This window comes from Acinonyx jubatus, chromosome E1, assembly GCF_027475565.1.
Source record: "Acinonyx jubatus isolate Ajub_Pintada_27869175 chromosome E1, VMU_Ajub_asm_v1.0, whole genome shotgun sequence".
Lineage (NCBI taxonomy): Eukaryota > Metazoa > Chordata > Mammalia > Carnivora > Felidae > Acinonyx > Acinonyx jubatus.
Window position 1 is genome coordinate 14,500,502 of NC_069397.1, and position 23,708 is coordinate 14,524,209.

The 23,708-nt window shown below is 41.7% G+C and overlaps 1 protein-coding gene across 2 annotated transcripts in view; it reads right to left on the reverse strand.

Moving 5' to 3' along the window:
- Window positions 1-4,294: 4,294 nt before the first annotated feature.
- Window positions 4,295-23,708, reverse strand: part of RPA1 (replication protein A1) — a 70,766-nt gene continuing 51,352 nt past the window's right edge. For both annotated transcript variants that reach the window (XM_015081379.3, XM_053212350.1), the window contains exons 7-17: window positions 22,048-22,183; window positions 20,313-20,415; window positions 18,161-18,229; window positions 17,829-18,021; window positions 17,531-17,670; window positions 16,655-16,803; window positions 14,334-14,466; window positions 12,471-12,647; window positions 10,151-10,258; window positions 6,826-6,912; window positions 4,295-5,311 (exon numbers count right to left, since the gene is read on the reverse strand). In XM_015081379.3, coding sequence (XP_014936865.1) covers window positions 5,204-5,311; window positions 6,826-6,912; window positions 10,151-10,258; window positions 12,471-12,647; window positions 14,334-14,466; window positions 16,655-16,803; window positions 17,531-17,670; window positions 17,829-18,021; window positions 18,161-18,229; window positions 20,313-20,415; window positions 22,048-22,183 — 1,403 coding nt within the window. In that variant the 3' untranslated portion in view covers window positions 4,295-5,203. The remainder of the gene's footprint in view (window positions 5,312-6,825; window positions 6,913-10,150; window positions 10,259-12,470; window positions 12,648-14,333; window positions 14,467-16,654; window positions 16,804-17,530; window positions 17,671-17,828; window positions 18,022-18,160; window positions 18,230-20,312; window positions 20,416-22,047; window positions 22,184-23,708) is intronic.

Below are 23,708 nucleotides of genomic sequence, written 5' to 3' on the forward strand. Positions count from 1 at the left end.
CAGTGTCAACTGTGAGAGGAAAGAGGAGAGTCCAATTGGGGCTTATTTTTGAAAAGTCCTGGTTGTTCTGACTCCTCTCGGGGCAGGGCATTCACGAGCTCGCTCCCTGCGGCGAGCTCCCCTGCTCTCCCAGGCACCAGCCCCAGGTTACCTAACCATGGAAAGGAAGCTGCCCCCCACACAAGATAAATATAGGCTGAGTTATCTGCATTTTACAAGCACCAAGAATGTTATCTGAGGAAGCTGTCATTTTTGATGACAGCACAAACTTCCAATTACCAACTGGGTAATACACTAGGGAGCAGGTATGGTTTTATAAGAATGGCTCACAATTATTAAAAGTTTACATGATAACTTTTGAATAGGATATAAATACTTCTCACAAGGCAGGTGGGATTAAGTTTCTCATGTGGTCTGCAGTCAAGGCTGGAAAAAAAGAAAACTGTTTTCTTGAAGATTATACCTTTTGAGGTTTATCAACAGCTAAGAAGCAGGGGGGTGCAAGGGGATAGTCATCAAGAGCCTCGCAAAGCTGAAAGGCTGTGAAAACGGCCCGTTGGTTGGTTCAAAGTCTCAAGTACACCCACGAGTTCACTGGCAAATCACAAACTCTGACAGGTCAGATGCAAGAGTTAGGGAGCCGGCAATAGAAAACGTTAGTCCCTTCCACCGCCACGGGTCAAACATTATTCACAGAAGGAACTCCGAGGCCAGCTACCTTTAGTGGCGTCTACACGCTTCATCTGCCGTCACACAGAACCACCACTGCCAGGTGCGACACGTGCTCCTCCACGTAGATTGGACAGCCCCTGATCTAGAAGAAGGCTACGATCTGGGAGTCTGAAATCACCCAATTCTTTGTGAAGTCCTTCCTGAAGACTCCAGTCTCCAGTGATCTCTCCATTTACTGAAAAAAAATTTTTTATTCCCTTAAGTAATCTCTATGCCCGATGTGGGGCTTGAACTCACTGCCCGGAAATCAAGAGTCACATGCTCTACCGACTGAGCCAGCCGGACACCCCTCCACTTACTGAATTTTAATTTGACTTGTGATATTACTACTTAGCCCCAAGCCTTGCTCCAGACAGACCAGGGTTCCTGGGGACAAGGTGTCTTGATTTCAAATCACTTATAAGGCAATCAATGAAGACAAGTGCTACATACTCTCCTTAACAACAAAGCCGTCGTCACAAATATAATTAAAAGATTTAAAAATCATTAACCAATAGCTGTGGGTGAAGAATCATTGATATATACTGATTGACAAAGCAAGTCAAATGTGTTCTCAAGTGGCCATTTCTGCCACACTGGCAGAACACTGGAGGATCTGGGGCCTCTTCACAGCCGCCACCCATGGAGGGAGGGTAGAGCCGCCTATGGCTTCGGAGCCTTCCTTTCCCCTCCTGCCCCTACATTAATCTACCTGCTTTTGCTCCAGAGGATTCTAGGGCTTGCTCAAATTACCTGCCAGTCTTTGATGGTACACAGGGTTAGAGGAGTTATCATTGGAATAAGACACGGAGAAAGCCATCAGGAAAGCTAACACAAGAAGGCATACATTTTCATAGTGCCACAAAGGATAAATGTTCCTGCCCATCAAAAGCTAAGTTTATGATAGCAATTAGGAAGTATATGTAACTCTAAGATGAACACATGTTATATGCCAGTCATCTTTAAAAAAATTTTTTTTAAATATTTATTTTAGAGAGAGGCAGAGCACACGCAGGGGAGGGGCAGAGAGGGAGACGCAGAATCCAAAGCTGGCTCCAGGCTCCGGGCTGTCAGCACAGAGCCCGACACAGGGATGCGGGTCTCAAATCCATGAACCCCACAAGATCATGATCTGAGCCGAAGTTGGCCGCTTAACTGACTGAGCCACCCAGGCGCTCCTATGCCAATCATATCTTAACAAAAATAAAGTTTAAAAATAATTGGAAAGTATAAGCATCCAGCAAGTGAATTGGCTCAATAAATTTATACTTCCACATAGCCAAATACCAGTTAAAATTATGCAGATCTATTTTTATTGAAATAGCAAAGATGTCCATCCTATCATGCTAGGGGAAAAGCGTTACAGAATAGTATGCATAGTGTAATCCTATTTCAATTAAAACCACATTTCTATGCACATATGCATAGAAAAATCAGTTCTACAAGTGGCTACTGCTGATTTGTGGGATTATGGGTAATTTTGTTTTTTCTTATCTGTAAGTTATTTTTCTCTAACAAACACAGATTACTTACATAAGAGATAATGGTCCAAAGAGTCCCCATTCCTTTCCTTTTCAACAGACATTAACAACACTTCTCAGCTTAATAACAAATATACTTAGTTGAGGTTTTTCTCAATGAAAATAAAACATCTATACTCTAACCTTTTTGAGAAAAGCTGATTATTTCCAAAAGTGTTTAATAAAAACCAGAACTCCACCAATAAAGAGTGGATTATAAGACTAAGAGCTAACAAACCACATAAAAAGGTGGTGGGGGGTGGGGTGGGGGAGAGAAATCCTCTCTGAGATAAGGAAACAATCAATTGACTAGGGGAGCAGTGGCCTTCTAACAAGTGAAAAGGAAAGGAGACTCAACAACCTGTTTCATTTTCTATAAATAAAACCTTAGAAGGCATATTGCCAAAGAAACACAAGTCAATATAAACCTTTATACACTGGGCTGCCAAACTTCACTTTTAGACAGTATATTAATTATGTAGTCAATAACCACGGGTTTCATTAGTGTATTAAATACCACGATCAATATTATTTATACTTTTCCAAGACAGGCCACTCAGGAAAAAAAAAAAAAAAAAAAAAAGCAGGGGAAGGGGAAATTTTGACCCTGCAGTTCAAAAAAGAATAGCACACTAGAGATTAGCAAGGCTTTAATGGAAGGCATAAAACACTGAAAATATGGACAGAAATCAGATTATTATCCTTTTATTTATTTTTTTTTGTCTCTCACAGTGATACTGGAGGGAATCCAAGAACCATTTAAAATGAAGGCAAATGATTAGATTTTCCCTAATTGCTTAACGCTGATGTCATGGTGTACGCAAAATAAACATTGATCTCGGAGCGAAGAGAAATAGAACATGAACAGCCTTTCGAGGTAAACCATATCCAAGAGAATTCCAAGAACCGCGCGCCAGAATCTATTTAGGCAATCCTCAGGGACCCACTTCTCTTAAGAGCGTAACCGTGGAGCCAATTTCTGATGCTCCTCTACTGGTGATCTGATTTTTAGAAGGAGAATCTGCTAAGCATCCTCCCTCCAGGAGGCTGCCCTTCCCCAGAACACCTCCATGGATTTGCTGGTTTGATCACGTGGTCACGGAGATGGAGCGAGCGGCAACTGATACAATGGTGTTGAGTCAGGGCAAGGTGGGAGGTCAGCGCTCTTCACGGGCAGGGCGCCCGGCACTGGTAGATGGGAGACTGGTTACTGGGCTGAACGCTAGATGACCACCTCCAACCCACAATTTGTCAATCCAGAATCGTGCTGAAGACTGTAATTTTCTAGTCCGTGCTTTATAAGCAAGGTCAGACAGAAAAGAGCTTCCATAAAAATGGTTGAGGCCCCAGCCAAAAAGGGAAGTACAGCCCGACGACCGTCCTCTGAGACCAGAATGTGTCCAAACAGTCAGTGGGCCTGAGAAAGGCCCTCTCTGTCTGTGCTGAGGAACAGGAGTCATCTCGCCTAGAGCTGGCCACTTCCTCCCAAAAGAGGACAGGTAAAGATGAGACCGACAGGACAGCCTCGTTCTCCACCTCCACAGAGGGCCGCCATACGCCTCACCGGCACGAATCAAAAACCAGGTCCTCCCGCTGCAGGCTGCCTGCAACACTGCCTGGGTGCTCGGGGAGGGATGTGCAGCAAATGCCAAGTGGTGGGTCGCGGCAACCGGATAGATAATTAATATGATTAGGAACACACAGAGCAAGCATGCTCTCGCTGACTGAAAAGCTCAGTCGCATAATTACTGTTTTCTTACTGGCTGTCTGTACACATTTCAAAGCCTGGTTGGTGTTAGACTGCTGTGTAAACATCAATAAAATCCCAAAGTGCCAGATCATCGGCATTCCTGGGTACAATGGCTTTTTGTTTCTAGTTTTTTCACTCTTTTAAAGATGCATCTTAGGGTTGCAAACATTAGGAAGAATGATCTCTACGCTTTGGACTAATCTGTGAGTCTGTAATGAGTTAACATCTCCCCCAAGTGAACATTTATTATGAAGGCTAATTAATTGCTTTCCAGTTACAAGAACCTTTGCATTCAAAGAAAGTAGGATTCACACACAGAGAAGCTTCTGTTTATTAAAACAAAGCAGGGGAAACAAAGAGCTTCTTCCTTCAAAATCCCTTCTATTTAACATAGCTTTAATCAAGAAATGAAACCTACAAATGCAAAAAATATGTACAGGTAGAAAAAGTATACGTTCACCAACCAAAATGCAACATTAATTGGAGTAAAAACTAAAGCAATGCTTTGTAGTTGCCTGGATGTCCCTGGGGGACAGCAAGTCAATGCTTATCAGCCTTCCTCAGAAGAGACAATTTTGATTAATATCAGACCCATCTGACTCAGTCTATTAAACCCTGAAGGAAGGATATTCTTCAGATATAAAAGACATCTCTTTGATTAATAATTCTACCCTATTGCCATTCCAAGCATTAACAACTCTGTGGCATCTCTAGAAAGGAAAGCCTTTGAATTCTAGAAAGACACACTAAAATACAGGTTCCGCACAGCCCCTTTTTGGCTCTCCCTCCGGAGAAGGAACCCAAGTTGTGAAGGTGTCACCACTGGAGAGGCGGAAACCCGAACTACATAATTTATTTCACTGTCTGCAGATTTAGGGTCAATTACTTCTGACATAATTCCTGCTTGAAGATAATGAAATCTTAATATCACTGACAAAAGCCTAAAGACAGAGGGACTGGCACTACACCTCCCGCCAGCTGACCCGCTAGGTCGGACACAGTTTACACCTCAGCCACCTGAGCACACTGTCCTTTGCCTACCAATGGGTTCCAAGATGTGCCTGAGAGAGGAAGTGCCTAGTCCGCCGCAGAGAGGCTCTATGCACTGGGGACCTAATGTGGAATTGTCACAAGAGGGGTTGGGGGGGGGGGGCTGCGGGCAGGAGTCTGTTTCATTTCAACTCTGCTTTTTCAAACTTCTGCCCAATCAGCACTGCTCTGCTCACATCATCAGTGCGTTTCTCTTGATGTTCATGATCAGCCTTTTGCCATATTCTCTGTAGTCCACGGGCTTCACGTCCATCACAGTGGCCTTAATTCGAGACTCATCCTTTGAGAAGAGAAAAGCAGTTCGTAAACAAAGGAAAGCCCGTGGCATGGAGCAGTGGTGATAACCCCCTTTGCTTTAGAGGTTTCAATGATCCCGGCAGGAGAAAACACAAAGGCATGCTGGATTTAGTAGTGTTCAGTAATTCCAATACAGAAAAAGTCACAAGTGAGAGCCAAGTCCAGAATTCTGGGGCTGGGAGAGTGGGGAGAAGCCCCTCTCCTTCCCTCATCCTTCCCTCATGCTCCCGAGCACTCAGAAACCTAGAATCCAAATGGGATGGACCTAAGCGGGCTTATCAAGGCCGATTTATTTTCTTTGCCAAGGTGGAAACAGGAGCCCCGAGACGATGAGTGATGCGCTTAAAGCTACACAGTTAGTTCTGCAAGCGGTGTGAAAGCAAAGGCACCTGAGGCAGAGGAGGGACACCTGGCCTGGGTCCCATCTCGGCTCTGCAACAGACCACCTCTCTGTGCCTCACCTTCCCGTCCATACCATGAGAGGCTGAATGACCCTTCAAATGGCCCCTGGATCTCACCTCAGACACTCTATCAGACATTTGCCTTCCTACTCATTTAATGCCCATAGAAATGAACACATCTGTTAGCAGAATACATCCATCAGGGTTAAGGTCTAATAGTGAAAAAGAATGGGGAAACCCCAAAATAAGCAGAGATGTTTTCAGAAGCCTCCCTCCTCACTTGTTCATCAGGACTGTGCAGTGTCTTTAGAGGAAGCATGATGTGATACCCAGAAAGGATACACGGTGTAGTGCAGGGGCTCACACGCTCGAGTGTGTGTGCTCAGTAATCACTAGTCCGATTTATAAGCACGGTTAAGAACAAAGCTCTGAAGCTGGGGGCTGGAATCTTAGTTCTGCCACGTGCTGGCACAGGATTTGGGCAAATGACTTGTTCTCTGTAAGCCTACAGTTTCTCAGTGGTAAAACAGGGATAACAATAGTTCCTATACATCCAGGTTACTGGCAGGACCAAGTGAGATGATATATACAGTAAAAGGTGTAGAACAGTAACTGGCAGATAATAAGTGCCCAATAAATGCTGTTATATTGACTATACAATTACATGATGTTACAGGCAACTTAAAGGAATTTTCAAGGTAATTTTAACTATGTGTGTTCTTTGTTTCATACACTAACTTTGGAGCTTAAACCTCATGGAAGGTGTGAATCCACTAAACACCTTACCATTCTTTGTCAATACACAAGCAAAAAACCCCAGGTTTTAACTGAAAAGACCATAAGCATTTTCTCCCCAGATGCTAGACACTGGACAAAACACTCAACCTCTCTAAGTTAGGTTATTCCTCTGAAAATGGAGATAATAACAGTACCTCAGTGCTGGGCAGACTCGAGGAGTGATAAACGCAGGGCACTTAGTACTAAGTCTGGCACACAGCAAGCAATGATGTGACAGCTGTCACTGCACTGTTGTTGTGGGTGACAAACAGTAGCATCCCACTGCTAGCCCTCCTGCATCCCAGGTGACCTCACTTACATTGTAGGTCTCTAGTTTCACCCTGATCTTGAATATGAAAGTTCGGAAGTTGGCATTCTGGAAAACTTCCTCAAATGCTTGCTCATTCTGCAAAAACAAATATAAAACTTTAGGCATCGAAGCTACCAGACCATTTGAAAATATCTATTAAGATTTTTGAAGGGGCGCCTGGCTGGCTCAGTCGGAAGAGCGTGTGACTCCTGATCTTGAGGTTGTAGGTTCAAGCCCCACATTAGGTGTAGAGATTACTTAAAAATAAAATCTTTAGGATTTTGTTTTTAAAAAAGAGTTTTGAAAAGACTTTTGAGAAAAATCTCTCTCAAAAAAAAAAAAAAAAGTACCCCCAGTGGTGTTTGAATAGGAATGACTACTCTAAAGGCGGTATTTCATTACATAAACTGTTTGGGTAGAATTTTATTAAAAAAATTAAAATACTCTACCTACAGTAGTCAAATTAATAGAGACAGAAAGTAGAATGGCTGCCGGTAGGGAATGGGGGGACGCCTGGGTGGCTGAGTCTGTTAAGTGTCTGACTTCAGCTCAGGTCATGATCTCACGGCTCATGAGTTTGAGCCCCACATCAGGCTCTCTGCTGTCAGCACAGAGCCCACTTCAGATCCTCTGTCAGATCCTCAAAAATAAACAAACATTAAAAAAAAAAAAAAAAAAGGAAGAATGGTTGTCAGGGGCTGGGGGAAGGGGAAATGGTGTTACTATTTAATGCATGCACTGAACTTATACTTAAAAATGGTAAATTTTAGGTTATGCATTTCAACATAATATAACAAAACGAAACCCAAAAAACACTTAGAATTTTTTTTAAATGTTTATTTATTTTTGAGAGAGAGAGAGACAGAGAGACAGAGAGAATGTGAGCTGGGGAGGGGCAGAGAGAGGGAGACACAGAATCAGAAGCAGACTCCAGGCTCTGAGCTGTCAGCACAGAGCCTGACGCGGGGCTCGAACCCACAAACTGAGAGATCATGACCTGAGCAGAAGTCAGACACTTAACCAACTGAACCACCTAGGCGCCCCCCAAAAATCACACTTCTAAACTTTAAAAGTTTGTGATGGAATAGGGGCACCTGGGTGGCTCAGTTCATTGAGCGTCTGACTCTTGATTTCAGCTCAGGTCATAATCTCAGGGTTGGTGGGTTCGAGCCCTGCCTCAGGTTCTGTTCTGAGTGTGGAGCCTGCTTGGGATTCTTTCTCTCCCTCTGCCCTCCATCCCTCAAAATAAATAAACTTAAAAAAAAAAAAAGTTTGTGATGAAATACATCTGAGGCTCAGCATGTTCATCGTAAATTAAGAATGGGGGGTGCACAGTAAGAAAAAAGCTCAAGTTGTTATACATGGTTTAAACCTCTACATTTACAGTGATTTGTGAGCAAATGAAGCCAGGGAAGTGGGGTGGGTAAAGACTAGGGAAAGTATGAAAAACAGTTTTCTCCTTTATCTTACCCGTCAAATACTATTTAAACTTTTGTACCTTTAAAAAAATTTTTATTTATTTATTTTGGGGGGGGGGGGAGAGGGAGGGAGGGAGGTGGGTGGAGAAAGGGAGAGAGAGAATCCCAGGCAGGCTCCATGCTAACAGCATGGAGTCTGATGCTGGGCTCGATCTCATGAGTCACAACCTGACCTGAAATCAAAGGTCAGACACATAACCAGCTGAGCCACCCAGGTGCCCCTCCCTTTTTTAAAATATTTTTTTAATGTTTATTTTTGAGCAAGAGTATAAGTTGGGGGCAGGGGGGAGGGAAGGACACAGAATCTGAAGCAGGCTCCATGCTCTGAGCTGTCAGTACAGAGCTCAACGTGGGGCTCGAACTCATGAACCATGAGATCATGACCTGAGCTGAAGTCGGACTCTTAACCAATTGAGCCGCCCAGGCACCACTGCCCCCCCCCGCCACCGCCTTTTTTTTTAAAGCAATCTCTACACACAATGTGGGGCTTGAACTCACAACCCCAAAGATCAAGAGTCACAGGCTCCACCAGACTGGGCCAGCCAGGTGCCCACTAATTACACTTATTTAAAGAAAAAAAAAAAAAAGTCTGGTAAACAGAGAGGGATCACAGAAAGCATTTAATGCATATAAATATGCATAAAATAAATTTGCAGTCCTCTGGGCCTTCAGATATATAAATAAAACAATGTGTTAAATCTTAAGAAAATTATATCAGCTGTCATTATTCTTCTAAGATTAGGGAAAGGCTGGAGTGCATACTCCAAGAATATCATGGTTCCTGAGGGAAGAGTTTCTGTATGTCCTCATTCACCAGCAGTAAAAACAGTCAAATGTAATAAGCTCATAAAAAACCCTGAAAAGCTGCCTCAAGCCTTAAAATCTGATATGAAAATAAAGAACCAGGCAAAACAGATAAAAGACACCATCATATTTTAAAGTCAATTCCAGTTATTTCTATAAAAGGGCTTGTTGGCATTATTTTCAGAGATCTCACAAACAATTTAAAAAAGAGGTGTGTAGGGGGGAGACGAATGGACAGAACTGAAGATAGGAAAGAATAAGAGAAAAATGTGCCAAAACAAATGACAAATCTTTATTCTTAGTGGTTTTTACAAGTATTCTAACCAATCTGGAAGAAGTCGGAGAAAAATACACAGATAGATGCTAATTTGTGTGGCCCAGAAAACACAGCTTTCATTGGTCATCTTTACACATTTTATCTAAGTATCTTTCCTACATTTAGAGTAATTAGTAATCTATTCCCTACATTAAATAAACCAAATATGTGAAAATAAGCATTTATCAAAATAAAACATAAAGTTACCTTATGAAAGTAAGTTACTTCATAAAATTCCACCTAAAGACCTAAAGTAGCAAGTACCTTCTATCTGAATTTAAACCAGGATTTGACTCAACTTTTCAGGATGGTGTATGTTAAAAGGGCACATCTGTACTTCAGGTTTCTTCAGAAGATGTCAAGTGACTGAGGGCACACCAACTTTTGTGTGCTAACAGTAACAGGAGAAATAAGTGGTTTACACTTGTAAAATGCTGCTTTTAAAGCACTTATTTTTTAATTTTTTTTTTTTTTTAAAGTAGGCTCCACACCCAACATGGGGCTTGAACTCACAATCGTAAGCCAGCCAGGCACCCTTAAAACATTTTTATATACATTGCCTGATTACCTCATTGTTAGTACACCCAAAGTGGACAAATTTGACAGAATTAGATGAGTCTCAAATAATCATCAGACTGAGAAACTATATACAACACCCAAGAGAAATTTAAAAAACTTAAAGAGCAAAAGGGTGTTATTGGCAACTGTTACACTAATAATAAAAGAGGGGGCCAACCTTCTCTTTTAACTCCCCAATATAAGCAGTGGTTTGTCCAATGATGGCCTCCGCAGACTCCTGGAAACAGGTGACCCACTGATTCTCTTGAAAATCAGCAATATTTGCCTAAAAAACACATTACATATTAATTTAGCAAAGAAATAATAAAAGGAAGACACACTCAGGAGACTAGAAGATTAACTTTTTCCATTCATTAAAATAATTCCCAGGGGGAAAAAAACCCCATTACTACCACATATGCTATATTCTTTCCAAAGAGTGTGAAAAATATCAAAGAAAGAATTTTAAATGTAAGTCTGGATCACAGCAGGAACACGATATGCTGTGGGTATGTGATTTCAGATCTCAGTGGAGATAACAACCCAACTAAACTCTCCTTCAGACATGGAATCCAGGCACCCTGGACTTAGTTCCTTCCCCTCCAGCCGCAATGGCCTCTGGACTAAAGGTTCTGAATGAGCCTCCAATGAGTGAGGGCAGGTTCTCTGCATTTCAAGCTGTACATCCTTCAGTCACTAGTTCTATAAGGCAATTCTCAGTCACTGCTGAGCACCCCAGACTATTTAAAAGCCTGAGTCAGGGGCCTTCCCCCAGTGGCCAAACTTACCTAGCAAAAGAAAGGAGCTTGGATCAACTGTCTCCAATTGGACCACGATGTAAAATTAAATAGGGGAGAGTCAAGGAAGAAAGTGGATCACAAAGAATCCATTTGCTGAAGTAAAAGTCTTAGTAGAAATAAGAAAGCACAGTTTTTTTTTTAAGGTGTCATTTGATGAGTCTACATTTTCACTTGGCATATACATAGAGCTTTAATATCAAAGTTATGATGGAAAAGTAAGGGGACAAGAAAAGTTACAAACACTCACATACACAAGAGAATGTGTCTCATCCCAGTTCACACCTACAGTCTGCTTACCGTGTGCCAGCATCCTAGAGGCAGAGCACCCTCAACAGGGTTGAGAATGGCACAATGAAGGGAACACGCTGGGTCTGCACCTTGTGAAACCAGTGACCTGGGGTTCCACTATCTACAAGCCTCACAGAAAGGCTGATCAGCCATCTAGACAACCTTCTCCATTCTGGTTTGATGGAGTTTATGGTTTACAGGAATATAAAGCTTAAATGTAGAACTTTCCTGCTGAACTAACATTTTGAGGGGCAATTAGAATATAGAAAGGACAAGTAAAATCTTTTTTTTTTTTTTTTTTTATCTGAAAAGATTAAAAAAATTTTTTTTCTATCACAAGAGTTTTCACTGCAGGGGGGAAAAAAAAAGGAAAATGCAGAAGAAACTAGAAATCAACCAGAAATAACCTCTATCAACAATATGGTATTTGCCCGTTCAAGTCTGTTTTCTGTGTGTGTACATACCTCAAGACTGTATCGAACATATGATTTAAAATTTGCCATTTTCAATTAATAACCTGAACATTTATTCATGTCATCTTCAAATACTTTAACTGTGGAAAACTGTCAAATAAATCGCAAATTCTGATGCCTGCGTGGTATTCCACTCCACAGATAAAATAACGGAATTAACCACTATAATATTAAGGAAGTTAAGTTGTACCGAACTTTTCAACATAACAGAGTAACATAACTTCACACAACTGTAACAACTCTGATGATTTCTTGGAAGAAATTCTCTCCAAGTGTTTAATGTGCCAGAAAACATAAATATTTTTAAGGCTCCTGATATGTTACTGCCAAATCACCTTCTAGAAAAATAGGAGGATGCCTATTTTTCTTATACCTTTATTATCATTCAGTATTATCATTTTTTTTAAAGCACACCTTTCACTTTAAAGGTTTTAAAACCGAAAGAAACAATTCTTACAATGCAAAAAAGCCACACTCCCACATCAGCACACAGTCACATTCCCGAGAAGTCAGCTCTACCGAGGGCTAAGAGGAATAGATTATCTACAAGAAAAATAACTAAATACACGCATTGGCTGTATAATTACTGCTCTCCAGAAATGCCATTTCAAATTAATTTATCTTCATAACAGTTAGCAGGAGAGTGTCACCAATGCTGTAATTGTACTACATGCACAGCAACTGAAATCAGCTGGGCATCTAAATGCAACTCTCTGGTATGAAAAAAAGCTTTCAGTAGGAGAAAACAGACTGCTACTCAGTTGAGCGAAAGGCCCCTTACTTTTGTTCTTGTAGAATAAGAAGCTCTTTAGCACTTACTCGTCTGCAGGCTTCCTACCACAAGAGATCTTGTTTTGGCCCTCGTCTCTACTGTGGCGGGCGGGCACGTGGTAGGGACTCGAGAAACACTAGTGTCTCAACTACCCATTTTACTTACTGACAGGATCATGCGGTACTTGAAGCTGGGAAATTCACTATCACACTTCTCACAACGGTACAATCCATTCTGTTGATCAATCACTTTCTTAAAGCAGTCCTGAGCTGGGCAGGCTTGATACATACAGTTCTCTTTGCGAAGAAACACAACTGTCGCCACACAGCTAAAATAGTCGGCCTTCAGGAGAAAAGAGTGACATGAGAGACCTGGAACACAGGGCCTACGTTCAAGAGGGACTCAGGGGCAGCCCAAGCTTGCCCTGACACATAAGTGGTAAGTGTTCACATATATGAATCCTTAAGATCACAATGTGATTACAGGGAACGATTCATGCTATAGTTTCTGAAATCACTTGTGCGGACTGCAAAACCTACAAAGGTAATAAACTAAGCTTTAAAGCAGATTATTCCTAGGGTGACTAGGCTCAGTCCGACTTCGGCTTGCATCAAAATCTCCAGGTCCGTGAGTTCGAGCCCCGCGTCGGGCTCTGTGCTGACTGCTCAGACCCCGGAGCCTGTTTCATATTCTGTGTCTCCCTCTCTCTCTGTCCCTCCTCTGCTCGCACTCTCTCTCTCTCAAAAATAAACATTAAAAAAAAAAAATTAAAAAAATAAAGTTTAGGTACAAATGGGTACTCTCCAGGCATGATTTTTCTTTTCTTCTTCCTCTTCTTCTTTTTAATGTTTACTTACTGGGAGGGAGGGAGGGAGGGAGAGGCAGAGAGAGAGGGAGGGGCAGAGAGGGAAGGAGAGAGAGAGAATCCCAAGCAGGTTATGTGCTATGAGCAGAGCCCAACGTGGGCTCAATCCCACAACCGTAAGATCATGACCTGAGCTGATATCAAGAATCAGATGCTTAACTGACCGAGCCACCCAAGCGTCCCTGATTTCTTTTTCTTTCTTTCTTTTTTTTTAAAGTAATCTCTACACCCAATGTAGGACCCAAGATCAAGAGTCACCTGCTCTTCTGATTGAGCCAGCCAGGTGCCCACAGGCCTGATTTATTACACACAGTCTACCTGTAGATCTAAGAAGAAAATTGGGAAAAGAGAACCTGAAGAGTGGCTGTTCCTATGACAAGACAATACCTATCTGTCTAATGTTTAAGTCTCAAGATGCCATATGACAGCATCATCAGATGCTGTTGACGACAATGAGGGATAAGGGAGTATAGTGAAACGAGGGGGAAAGGAATAAAAACTGTATTATATAATATGAAAACAATAAAAGTAGGAATTGCTCTTTTGGGGAGCATAAAGGAGAAATAAATGACTTAAATAATGAACTGCTGGCAGAATACAGGTTTAGATCAAGACAGGAAGAGAGTCATTACATACAAACATTGAAAGGAAGCTGCAACTGAAGTCAAATACCAGAGCCGATTCCCATCAGAGAACAGTGGCAAAATCTCAGCCCGTGAGAGTTTAATACTGTACAGCCAGTGAGGGCACGTGTGAACTGCCTGATGTCTGACCCTGAGCCTGACTAATGCTCAGTGTTAGCTATAACCTCAAAACCCACCTTCTTGGTGTGTGGGCACTTCAACTTGCAGGAACAATCAGCAAAAACAAACATAGACCCGAAGTTATTACCACTTCATCAGGATCCCTCTAAGAATTAACTCTCTAAGTCAGTTTCTAATGTTTTTCTGCCACAGGATATCTGAGGGATATGACATAGCCTATTAGTAAGCACGACTCCCTCACTCTGGTGATTCTCAACTGTCATGCCATGCTCTGGTCAGACCTCCAGGTAAGAATCACAGCTCTGAATGAACGTCTGACAGGTGGTACCAGAAATCAGGTTGGAAAACTCATCCTTCTGCACACTCTATATGCTTTTGTGAAGAAAGTTAGGAATGTACCTTGTCACCATGGCCTAGGTTCTCTGATTTAACCTCATATAGAGTTTTCCAGTTGGTGTTGCTACCTCCTGTTCCTCCACTCTTTAGATCAGAGATGGAAACACCATCTAAGGCTTGTCCTTCAGAGTCAAACCTGAAAAATAAACAAAGAACAACAGGTACTTTATTATACTTATTGAATATGCTACTTGTTTCTAGACATCAGAGGCTATTCACTAGCCCCCCCACCTGTCCTACATTCATAGGTCGTGGTCACATGGGCTGAAATGATTATGTTCCTCCTTGTATCTTAAGCCAACTGCAGGAAGTGAATGACCTCTTTTCATCTCAATTGCTCTGATGCCCCCCAGTGGTCAAGAAAGACAGTGCCAGAATATCACAGAACCTTTTCTTAAATTAGCATCTGGTATACACAGTTCTTTAGGCTACTGATGCTCATTCTCAGCAAGTAGCCACATTTTTATCATCACTGAACTGTATCAGTATAGAAAGTGACAGTCAGCATATTAACTGTCACGTTTTTTGTGGCAAAAAAAAAATTTCATGGTAAAAGACCTTATAAGCCTGATAGAGAATCTAAAGATTACGTAACCCGAAGTAATTTAAGATATTATCTATTTTCTCGTAGATTTATCTTAGTGAGGTTCTACCTATGCCAATATTAAAATTAACATTAATTTGTGTTGCATTATGATTAAAACTGATTATATTTCCTGAACACATATCAGCTGACATGAAGGAAAACAGCTCAGAAACATACTTGGGGGAGGGAGGAGTCAGTCTGAGATTAAAAACATGCCAATGTCATCTAAAAGGAGGATAAGTGAAAGATAACCACAGAGAGAGCAGCCTCCTTAAAAAGGGACCATGTCACAGAATGGGTGCTGCCCTAAGCTGCAGACAATTGCCTTCACATTCTGTCAGGGAAGCGGCTAAATCCGTCACAGAAGCACAGCAAGGTCCATAAATCCGTTTCACCACTATCTACACCAGTTTACGGTTTCAAAAACTCCAAGGAGACATTTGCCACCAAAGATAGCTCATCAGGAATCAACAGAGCAAAGACTGAAGCAGCCCTTCTTACAATAAAAAAATTCCACATTGGAAAAAAAAAAAAGAAAACAACAAAAAACCCCTCCACATTGTTACAACCAAGATCAAACATCTCCAACCCATGCCTAGGTGGGGTGTGTGCAGTGAACTTCTCTTTGATCAACGGCAGGTTATTTTATTCTGGAGACAGCCATGTCTTTTTATGTTGACCAGGATCACTGTTACTGACAAGTAAAATATGAAGACCTTAATGTGGGCATGCCATTAACCTGGGGTCAAGCTCTAGAGCCTGAAAGAAAATCAAGCGAGAAGGACAGACCACAGCTGTGGTGATTTCTGGTCAGACTATGAGCAGGACCTGCCTTATAATGCAATGCCAGCTACCAGAATAGTTAAATATAGATACGTGTGGACCATACTCAGGAGGCTGGCTTAAGTGTCACGAACACTCTAGTAGATGTTTCATGAAACTACTCAAACACTAGTGCTACTACTGGTTCACATTACACTCAAAATAAAAGTGAGAAGTATGTCACAGGAGCGAATTCTTTAATCACTAAAACCCTAAGACATAGGTGGAAACCGATACAATCCCCTGGGACTACAGCTACACAAATTATTTAAGCTCAAGCTAAAGTGTTTTTCCCTAACCACATCAATTCTTGCACACTATGTTTCAGTTTGAAGTGCTCTTTAAAGGCAGAGTTTTAACACCCTAAAACGCCAGATATAGTGCGATCTTAACAGGCTCTCATCCAAGTGCCTGGATGAGACAATGCAGTGCCAACAAGAGCCCACTGTTTCCATTGCACTTTATCAGAGTCCAGTGAACACACCGGAAGATGTGCTCAGCACCAACAACTGGACAGAACAGGGAAGTATACTCTTTGCCCACACCACAGAAGCCCACAGCTTTAAACCTAGGAAAGAAAGCTGGCTCTAGCTTACAGTCCCTCGGGTCCCGGCTGGAACAGCCTGGCCCCACCCTACTTTGGCAGGATAAAGGTCAGCATGTGGCATGTCCATGCTAACTGCCTCCTCCGGAATCTCTGGGTTTGTCATGGGATTACAGGCTTGTCAGTTTAAGGGCTTTAAAGCCATCCTCTCAGAAGGCATAACGCCTCCGAGAAATATAGGAACTGCTCCATTCGGTAACACAGCCCTCTGTTCTGCAGACAGCTCACATACTGATCATAAGAACCAAAAGAGCCACTGCTTCTCAAAGGCCAGGCTCAAATGACCCCTTGGTTTAGCCCCAAAATACCTACCATCCACGAAGCTTATAGGCCTCCGGGATGTCAGGATTCACAATGACCGTGCTTGAAGACAGTACAGAAAGGCTCCGTCCACCAAAATCAGAAACTCTGGCTCCTTTGATAGCCATCACAGGTTGTCTAGAACCATCAAATCTATCAGCCTGGGTAACAACAAAAACACCAATCAAATACAGTGAACAGGTGTCACTGTCAGGAAGAACACACAGAACATTTTTATAGAAAACAAGGAACACAGTCAATAGTAGAATAAATGCAATAAAATAGTACATGGAATCTATCCAAGTTAACCTCACTCACAGGAATCTGTTCAAAGATACATTAAAACTAATCTAGGGTTAGAAGAAAGATCACCTCTCTGTATAAAACTTAAATCATAGCATACCTCACAAAAGTAAATCAAATAAAGAATTTCAAATATTCCCTAGACAGCTCAATCCTTCATTAGGAAGGGCCTACATGGCCAAGGCCCCACAACTCTTTTTTTTTTTTTTAACTTTATTTTTTTTAATTTACATCCAAATTAGTTAGCATATGGTGCAACAATGATTTCAGGAGTAGATTCCTTAGTGCCCCTTCCCCATTTAGCCCATCCCCCCTCCCACAACCCCTCCAGTAACCCTCTGTTTTCCATATTTAAGAGTCTCTTCTGTTTTTGTCCCCCTCCCTGTTTTTATATTATTTTTGTTTCCCTTCCCTTATGTTCATCTGTTTTGTCTCTTAAAATCCTCCTATGAGTGAAATCATATGATATTTGTCTTCCTCTAATTTCTCTTAGCATAACCCACAACTCTTAAGACAAGACAGCCACCCAGCTCTTTACATCTCTGCCTTCTGCACATGCTCTGACTGCTCAGTACAAATGCTTACATCTTCTCCCCACAGAGTAGCGGTCACCACTTTCCCTGACATGTCCATCAAATAGATGTCTCTCTTCGAAACTTCTCTGTTGTTAGATTTCACTGTGATTTTGGTGGCATCTTCATAGCTCTTGCAGATCCCAATTATGTCTAAAATACAGGCACAATGTGTTAGCAAAAAACGGTCAAAGCTCCATTACAGCATGATCCAAGGTTGAATGGCGAGCACTTAAGTCTTACATTTCCCTTACATGTTGCAAACAAAAACTAATAATCCCAACTCTCTTTGCTCTCATTTGCAGACTTACCTATCAGAGAATCTTTAGACTTATTCTCCAGGTCACCAATCGCTGTGAAATCAAACTGAACTGTTGGTAAATGATGACCATCTTCACAGGGCACGACGGAAGTCTCATTATTGAAAGTCATCTCATAGTCATTTTTAACAGCTGTGAACTGTTTGTTAGCAATCTTCAGGGTGCCTTTAGAGATGTAATAGACCTGCAACAGAGGCAAGCTGTGGAACGTGGGTAGTCTATCAGATTAAACCACAAATTCCTTACCACTAGGCAGTTCTCCGAAGGACGAGAGTCCCCCATGCCACTCAACTGTTTCAGTTCTCAACGCGACACCACCATACCTTGTTCATGTCAATAAGGGGAAAAAACTTGTCCACTTGCTCGTTGAAAGCAGTAGCTCTGATTTCACCCTGCAGAAACAAGCAAGAACCGGTTAGAATTGTGTCCATCAAGTTTTACCACTGAAAAGCAGGACACCGTGGTGTCAAAATGACATCTTTAAGCAGTAACACAAGCACAAACGGGATGTGTGAGAGGTCTACAGATGCCCCAGAAACACGTATTTTGTGGTCACACATTCAAGCTATTAACCCCAGCCAACAACTTGGGTTTAACTAGCTGATCCTGTTACGGTGCTTTATGAACCTCAAATTAGAACCCTAAAAACAAGGCAAAACAAAAAAACCCACAATGAACCTAGTGATTTTAATATTCTGACAACAGAAATAAAAACAAATTTTGAACACTGACACGAATGAAGCCCATAAGGAAGCGTGATGAGCCAAATGAATCACCAGCTGCCCTCACGTTGGCGCCAAGCGAGGGATGGATATATTCGGGAGTCACTGTCAAAATGTTACAATAAGTCACGTTTTCAAGTTGCTTGTGATTTGATTTTCACTTTACTTTTCCATCAGTCAAAATACTATAGATGGGGACACCCGGCTGGCTCGTTGGTGGAGCACGTGACTCTTGATCTCGGGGTTATGAATTTAAGCCCCATGCTGGGTGTAGAGATTACTTAAAAATAAAATCTTCACTTAAAAAACAAAAACAAACTATAGATGGATAAGAAACTTAAAAAAGGCTCAAATTTTTGCCAACTGACAGATCAGACCAATAATTTGGTAAAAAATTAGGTTCTGATACTGATTCTGCCATCACACAGTCAATACATTTGGGATATCACTCCATCTTCCAAAAACTAAAAACCCAAAACAAACCACCAATTTTTCCCCCGCCCTTGCAGAAGTTTGAACCAATAGGAAATAGGCAGCAGCTTCAAAACAATGTGTGAAGTACATACTAGGAATTATAAATAAAACTAACAAACAGCTAACGAGACTGTCAAGAGATTCCACAACTTGGATGTTTTGTCTCTTCATCATGCTTTGGTTTTGTTTAAGTATAGAGTTTGCACAGCCAGAATCCATCTCCCACAAAACCACTCACTTTTCTTTTAAAAAAAAAATTTTTTTTATTTTTGAGACAGAGAGCGAGCGAGCATGAACGGGGGAGGGTCAGAGAGAGAGGGAGACACAGAATCCCAAACAGGCTCCAGGCTCTGAGTGGTCAGCACAGAGCCTGACGTTGGGCTCAAACTCATGGACCGCGAGATCATGACCTGAGCCGAAGTCGGCCGCTTAACCGACTGAGCCACCCAGGCGCCCCAACCACTCACTTTTCAAGGTGGCTGCTGTATGCCTTCTGCTGTGGCCCAAAGCAACACTTTGCTCATAACCAGACATCACCTCTCAGGGATTCAACTTAGCCTGCTAATAAGTCAGACAGAGTGTCTCTGCTTTCTACTGCTCATGAGGCTGCTTATACATTTAAAAAACTAATTATTGGGCACCCTGGGTGGCTCCATTGTTAAGCATCTGACTTCAGCTCAGGTCATGTTCTCACGGTTCGTGAGTTCAAGTCCAACATTGGTTGAGCATGAGCCCCGCTTCTCTCTCTCTCAGCCCCTTGCTCACCTGCCTCCACCCCCAAACAAACAAACAAATAAATTTCTACAAATGCTTTCCTTTAAAATCAAGGATTTTAGAAGTGCCTGGTTGGTTCAGTTGGTACAGCACGTGGCTTTTTTTTTTTAAGTAATCTCATCTCTACACCCAACGTGGGGCTCAAACTCACTACACCGAGATCAAGAGTCACATGCTCCATCGAATGAGTCAGCTGGGTTCCCCGAGCATGTGACTCTTGATCTCAGGGTCATGAATTCCAGGCCCCTGTTGGGTGTGAAGCCTATCTAAAAACAATAATTAAAAAAAATTGCTTTTCAATAAAGTAAAATAAAACGAAGGATTTTATTTAAGACCTTTAACCCTTTGCACACAGAGAGCCAGCAAAAGAATACAGACAGGAAAAACCACAATAACAATCATGTTTATTTTTGGCCTACTACTGTTCCTCATCTCATAGGCCTGCACAGAGATGAGCCCTCTGTTTCTTAGGCTCCTCCTATTTCCCCACTTGACAAATACTCACACTTTCATCAACCAGTTCTAGGGAGAAGAGCTTCCCTTCCCCCCGGGAATTACTCCAGGTACGGATCTGACTTTTGTTGGTAACTCGAGCACAGATAGTCCACCTAGAAACCAAACAGATTATGTTAGTGCTCAGTCTTACGTGGGAAATGTCTAAAAGGGTGCCCTATTATCTTCCTATAGTCTTTCTTATCTTATGCATATTCCATTTTTCAATATAAGCTGTATTTTAATCCAGCTAATTAAAACCCCAAGAGGACATACAGGTTTGACAGTTTATAGAATAAGCAAGTAGTAAAACATACGAGATGATTTAACACTAACTCATTCTCCTGTCAAAGTAGTAAATTTATAAACCCTCTCCCTTCTCCAAAAAGCATCACCAAGGCAACGGTATCCCCTTAATGAAAGGTTCTAAGCTAGAAAATGCAGAATACCAGCAATTATATTTTGCCACTATTTTCAATTATGGGAACTGATAAAACTAGTGTCAAACTTCTGTCTCCATTCTAACACACACTGAATATAAATACAAAATTATGGAACACGGTATTGGTGAGCTACCAAAGGAAAACACACCGAAGTAGTATGACCTCAGACAGAGGCCACTAAAAAAAGGAGGCACAAGATTCAATCAATATCCAGTCTTGGTGCCTATCCTGGTTGGCACGAGTTGGGCACATTAGTTACCTTACTCCTTACCCCTACACTGCAAAGAGTTGAAGAATGAATAAAAACATAGCTGAAAGAACTCTGAAAAGAGAATTCACTCATTCTCAACTGCTAAAATCAAATGGAAAAGAATTATATATAAGAAATATCCAGGGGTGCCTGAGTGGCTCAGTTGGTTAAGCGTCTGACTTTGACTCAGGTCATGATCTCATGGTTCGTGAGTTCGAGCCCTGTGTCGGGCGGGCTCTGTGCTGACAGCTCAGAGCCTGGAGCCCACTTTGGATTCTGTGTCTCCCTCTCTCTCTGCCTCTCCCCCGCTCATGAGCTGGCTGTCTCTCTCTCTCTCTCTCTCTCTCTCTCTCCCCTTCAAAAATAAATACACATTAAAAAAAAAAGAAATATCCATTCAGGGTATAGTAATGCAGTTATACTAATAGTACAGATTTTTTTAGTCACCTAAATCATACTAAAAATTTTTAGACTAAAAGTCACTTATTTATATGATGAGAAGATGAAATGTCTTCTGAATTACAACAAATATTTATTTTTTACTCCTGATGATAAATGGATTCTTTAACGCATTAAATATTTTTCAAATCAAATTCTTTCAAAATTAATGAAACCCCATAATCTACAGTAGATTGCTTTTCTTGCCTTTTTTTTTTTTTTTAACATTTATTTATTTTTGAGAAAGAGTAAGCCGGGGAGAGGCGAGACAGAGAAGGAGATACAGAATCTGAAGCAAGCTCCAGACTCTGAGCTGTCAGCACAGAGCCCAATGTGGGGCTCGAACTCACAGAGCGTGAGATCATGACCTGACCTGAAGCCGGACGCTTAACCGACTAAGCCACCCAGGAGCCCCATTCTTGCCATTCTTTTATGATAAGAGAGTTAATGGTTGCCACAATTTGTACCCTCTTCCCCCTCTGGAGGGAAAAAAAGAGATGAAACTTACTTTATGTATGATAGCCCTGAAGTTCGCATACACATAATGCAAGAGCCCATAATAACCCCTAGCATCATACTGTAAGTACATTCTGAACGTACTCTATGGAAAAACTCACTTGGATTGGTAAGGGGTGAGGCTGGCGATGGGTACCACTTTGACCTGTGTTCCTCCAGAACCTGTGTTTGCTAGGTTGGTAGCTCCAGCTTTTCCAAATGTCTTTGAGGCACCATAAGTCTTAGATGCAGTGGAACCTTTAAAAACAAACACAAAGAAGGGCAATCATTGGTCTACATAAATTTTATGTAAGTTTTGTACAACTCTCAATTACTGAGGTGTTGCTCATGAAATCATACAAAATGAGAGGCCACGAGTTTTTCCTTTTTATCAATCAAGAGATATGGACATTGGAGACCAAAACAGGCAGCTAGAAAAGAGATGGAGAATGAAGGCTGGGCACACAGAAGCTTACTACTTTATTTGCTGACTTAAGCTATGACTGAGGTCAATAGTGAGTCCAGACACTGCTCTTTCAGAGGCCTGTCCTTTTTAACTTTTTTTAAAAATTTATTTTGGGAGAGAGAGAGAGAGAGAGAGAGAGAGAGAGAGAGAGAGAGAGACAATCCCAAGAAGGCTCCACACTGCCAATGCAGAGCCCGACACAGGGCTCAAACCCACAAACTGTAAGATCAAGAATCGAAATCAAGAGTTGGATGCTCAACTGACTGAGCTGAGACTCATCCTTCTTAAACTATCTTATTGTATCAACAGGAGAGATAATGGGTCAGAGAAAGAAAATCAACCAACATCCTTGACTGGTCAAACCAACGGCAAGTCACTGCATGTATAAGAAAAAAAAAAAACAGAAGCGGGGCGCCTGGGTGACTCAGTTAAGTGTCCGACTTCAGCTCAGATCATGATCTCACCATTCATGAGTCTGAGCCCCGCATCGGGCTCTGTGCTGAGAGCTCAGCCTGGGGTTGCTTTGGATTCTGTGTGTGTGTCTCTCTTTCCGCCCCACCTCTGCTCGGTCTCTCTCTCAAAAATAAACATTAAGAAAAAAAAGCGGAAGAAAAGGTTAGGAGGTGAAGGACACAGTAGATGAACCATCTGAGGTGAAGGACACCAATACCTATCACAAATATTTTACCTCAAAACATCTTCAGAAAACTCACTGTTCTCAACTGGTCTATAGGACTGAAAGGTCTACACTGAAGTCTATGTGACTGGGTTTAGTTGGGGGCAAAGGGCAACAATCAGTTTTTGGTTCAAGACAACCAGGTGGCTGGGAACCAAGATCCCTTCTGCCTCTTTACCCAAGCCTAAGCAGCTACTGTGCACTTGGAAAAAAACAGGTAATTAAAGCTTATAAACACAGGAATTCCTTTATATGCACAGTTTCTATAAAGTTTCAACCTCCAAATTCAGAAAATGTAATTTAGTCCAATTACTTCAAATCTTCTCTATCAAAACATTTCTTTAGAATGGAATTTTGCTAGAGATGTAAACCTACCATTATTCAGCATTTATTTACTGAGTTTGTACAACCTGTAAGACATTATTCTAGGTATTTGTAGCATTAAAAATTTTTTTTTTTTAATTTTAGAGAGAGCATGTGCGTGAGCCAGGGAGTGAGAAGAGAAATAACCTTAAGCAGGCTGCACGCTCAGCCTGAAATCCGATGAAGGACTCCTTCCCACAACGCTGGGATCACGACCTGAGCCAAAATTAAGAGATAGACACAACTGACTGAGCCACTCAGGTGCCCCAGTATTTGCA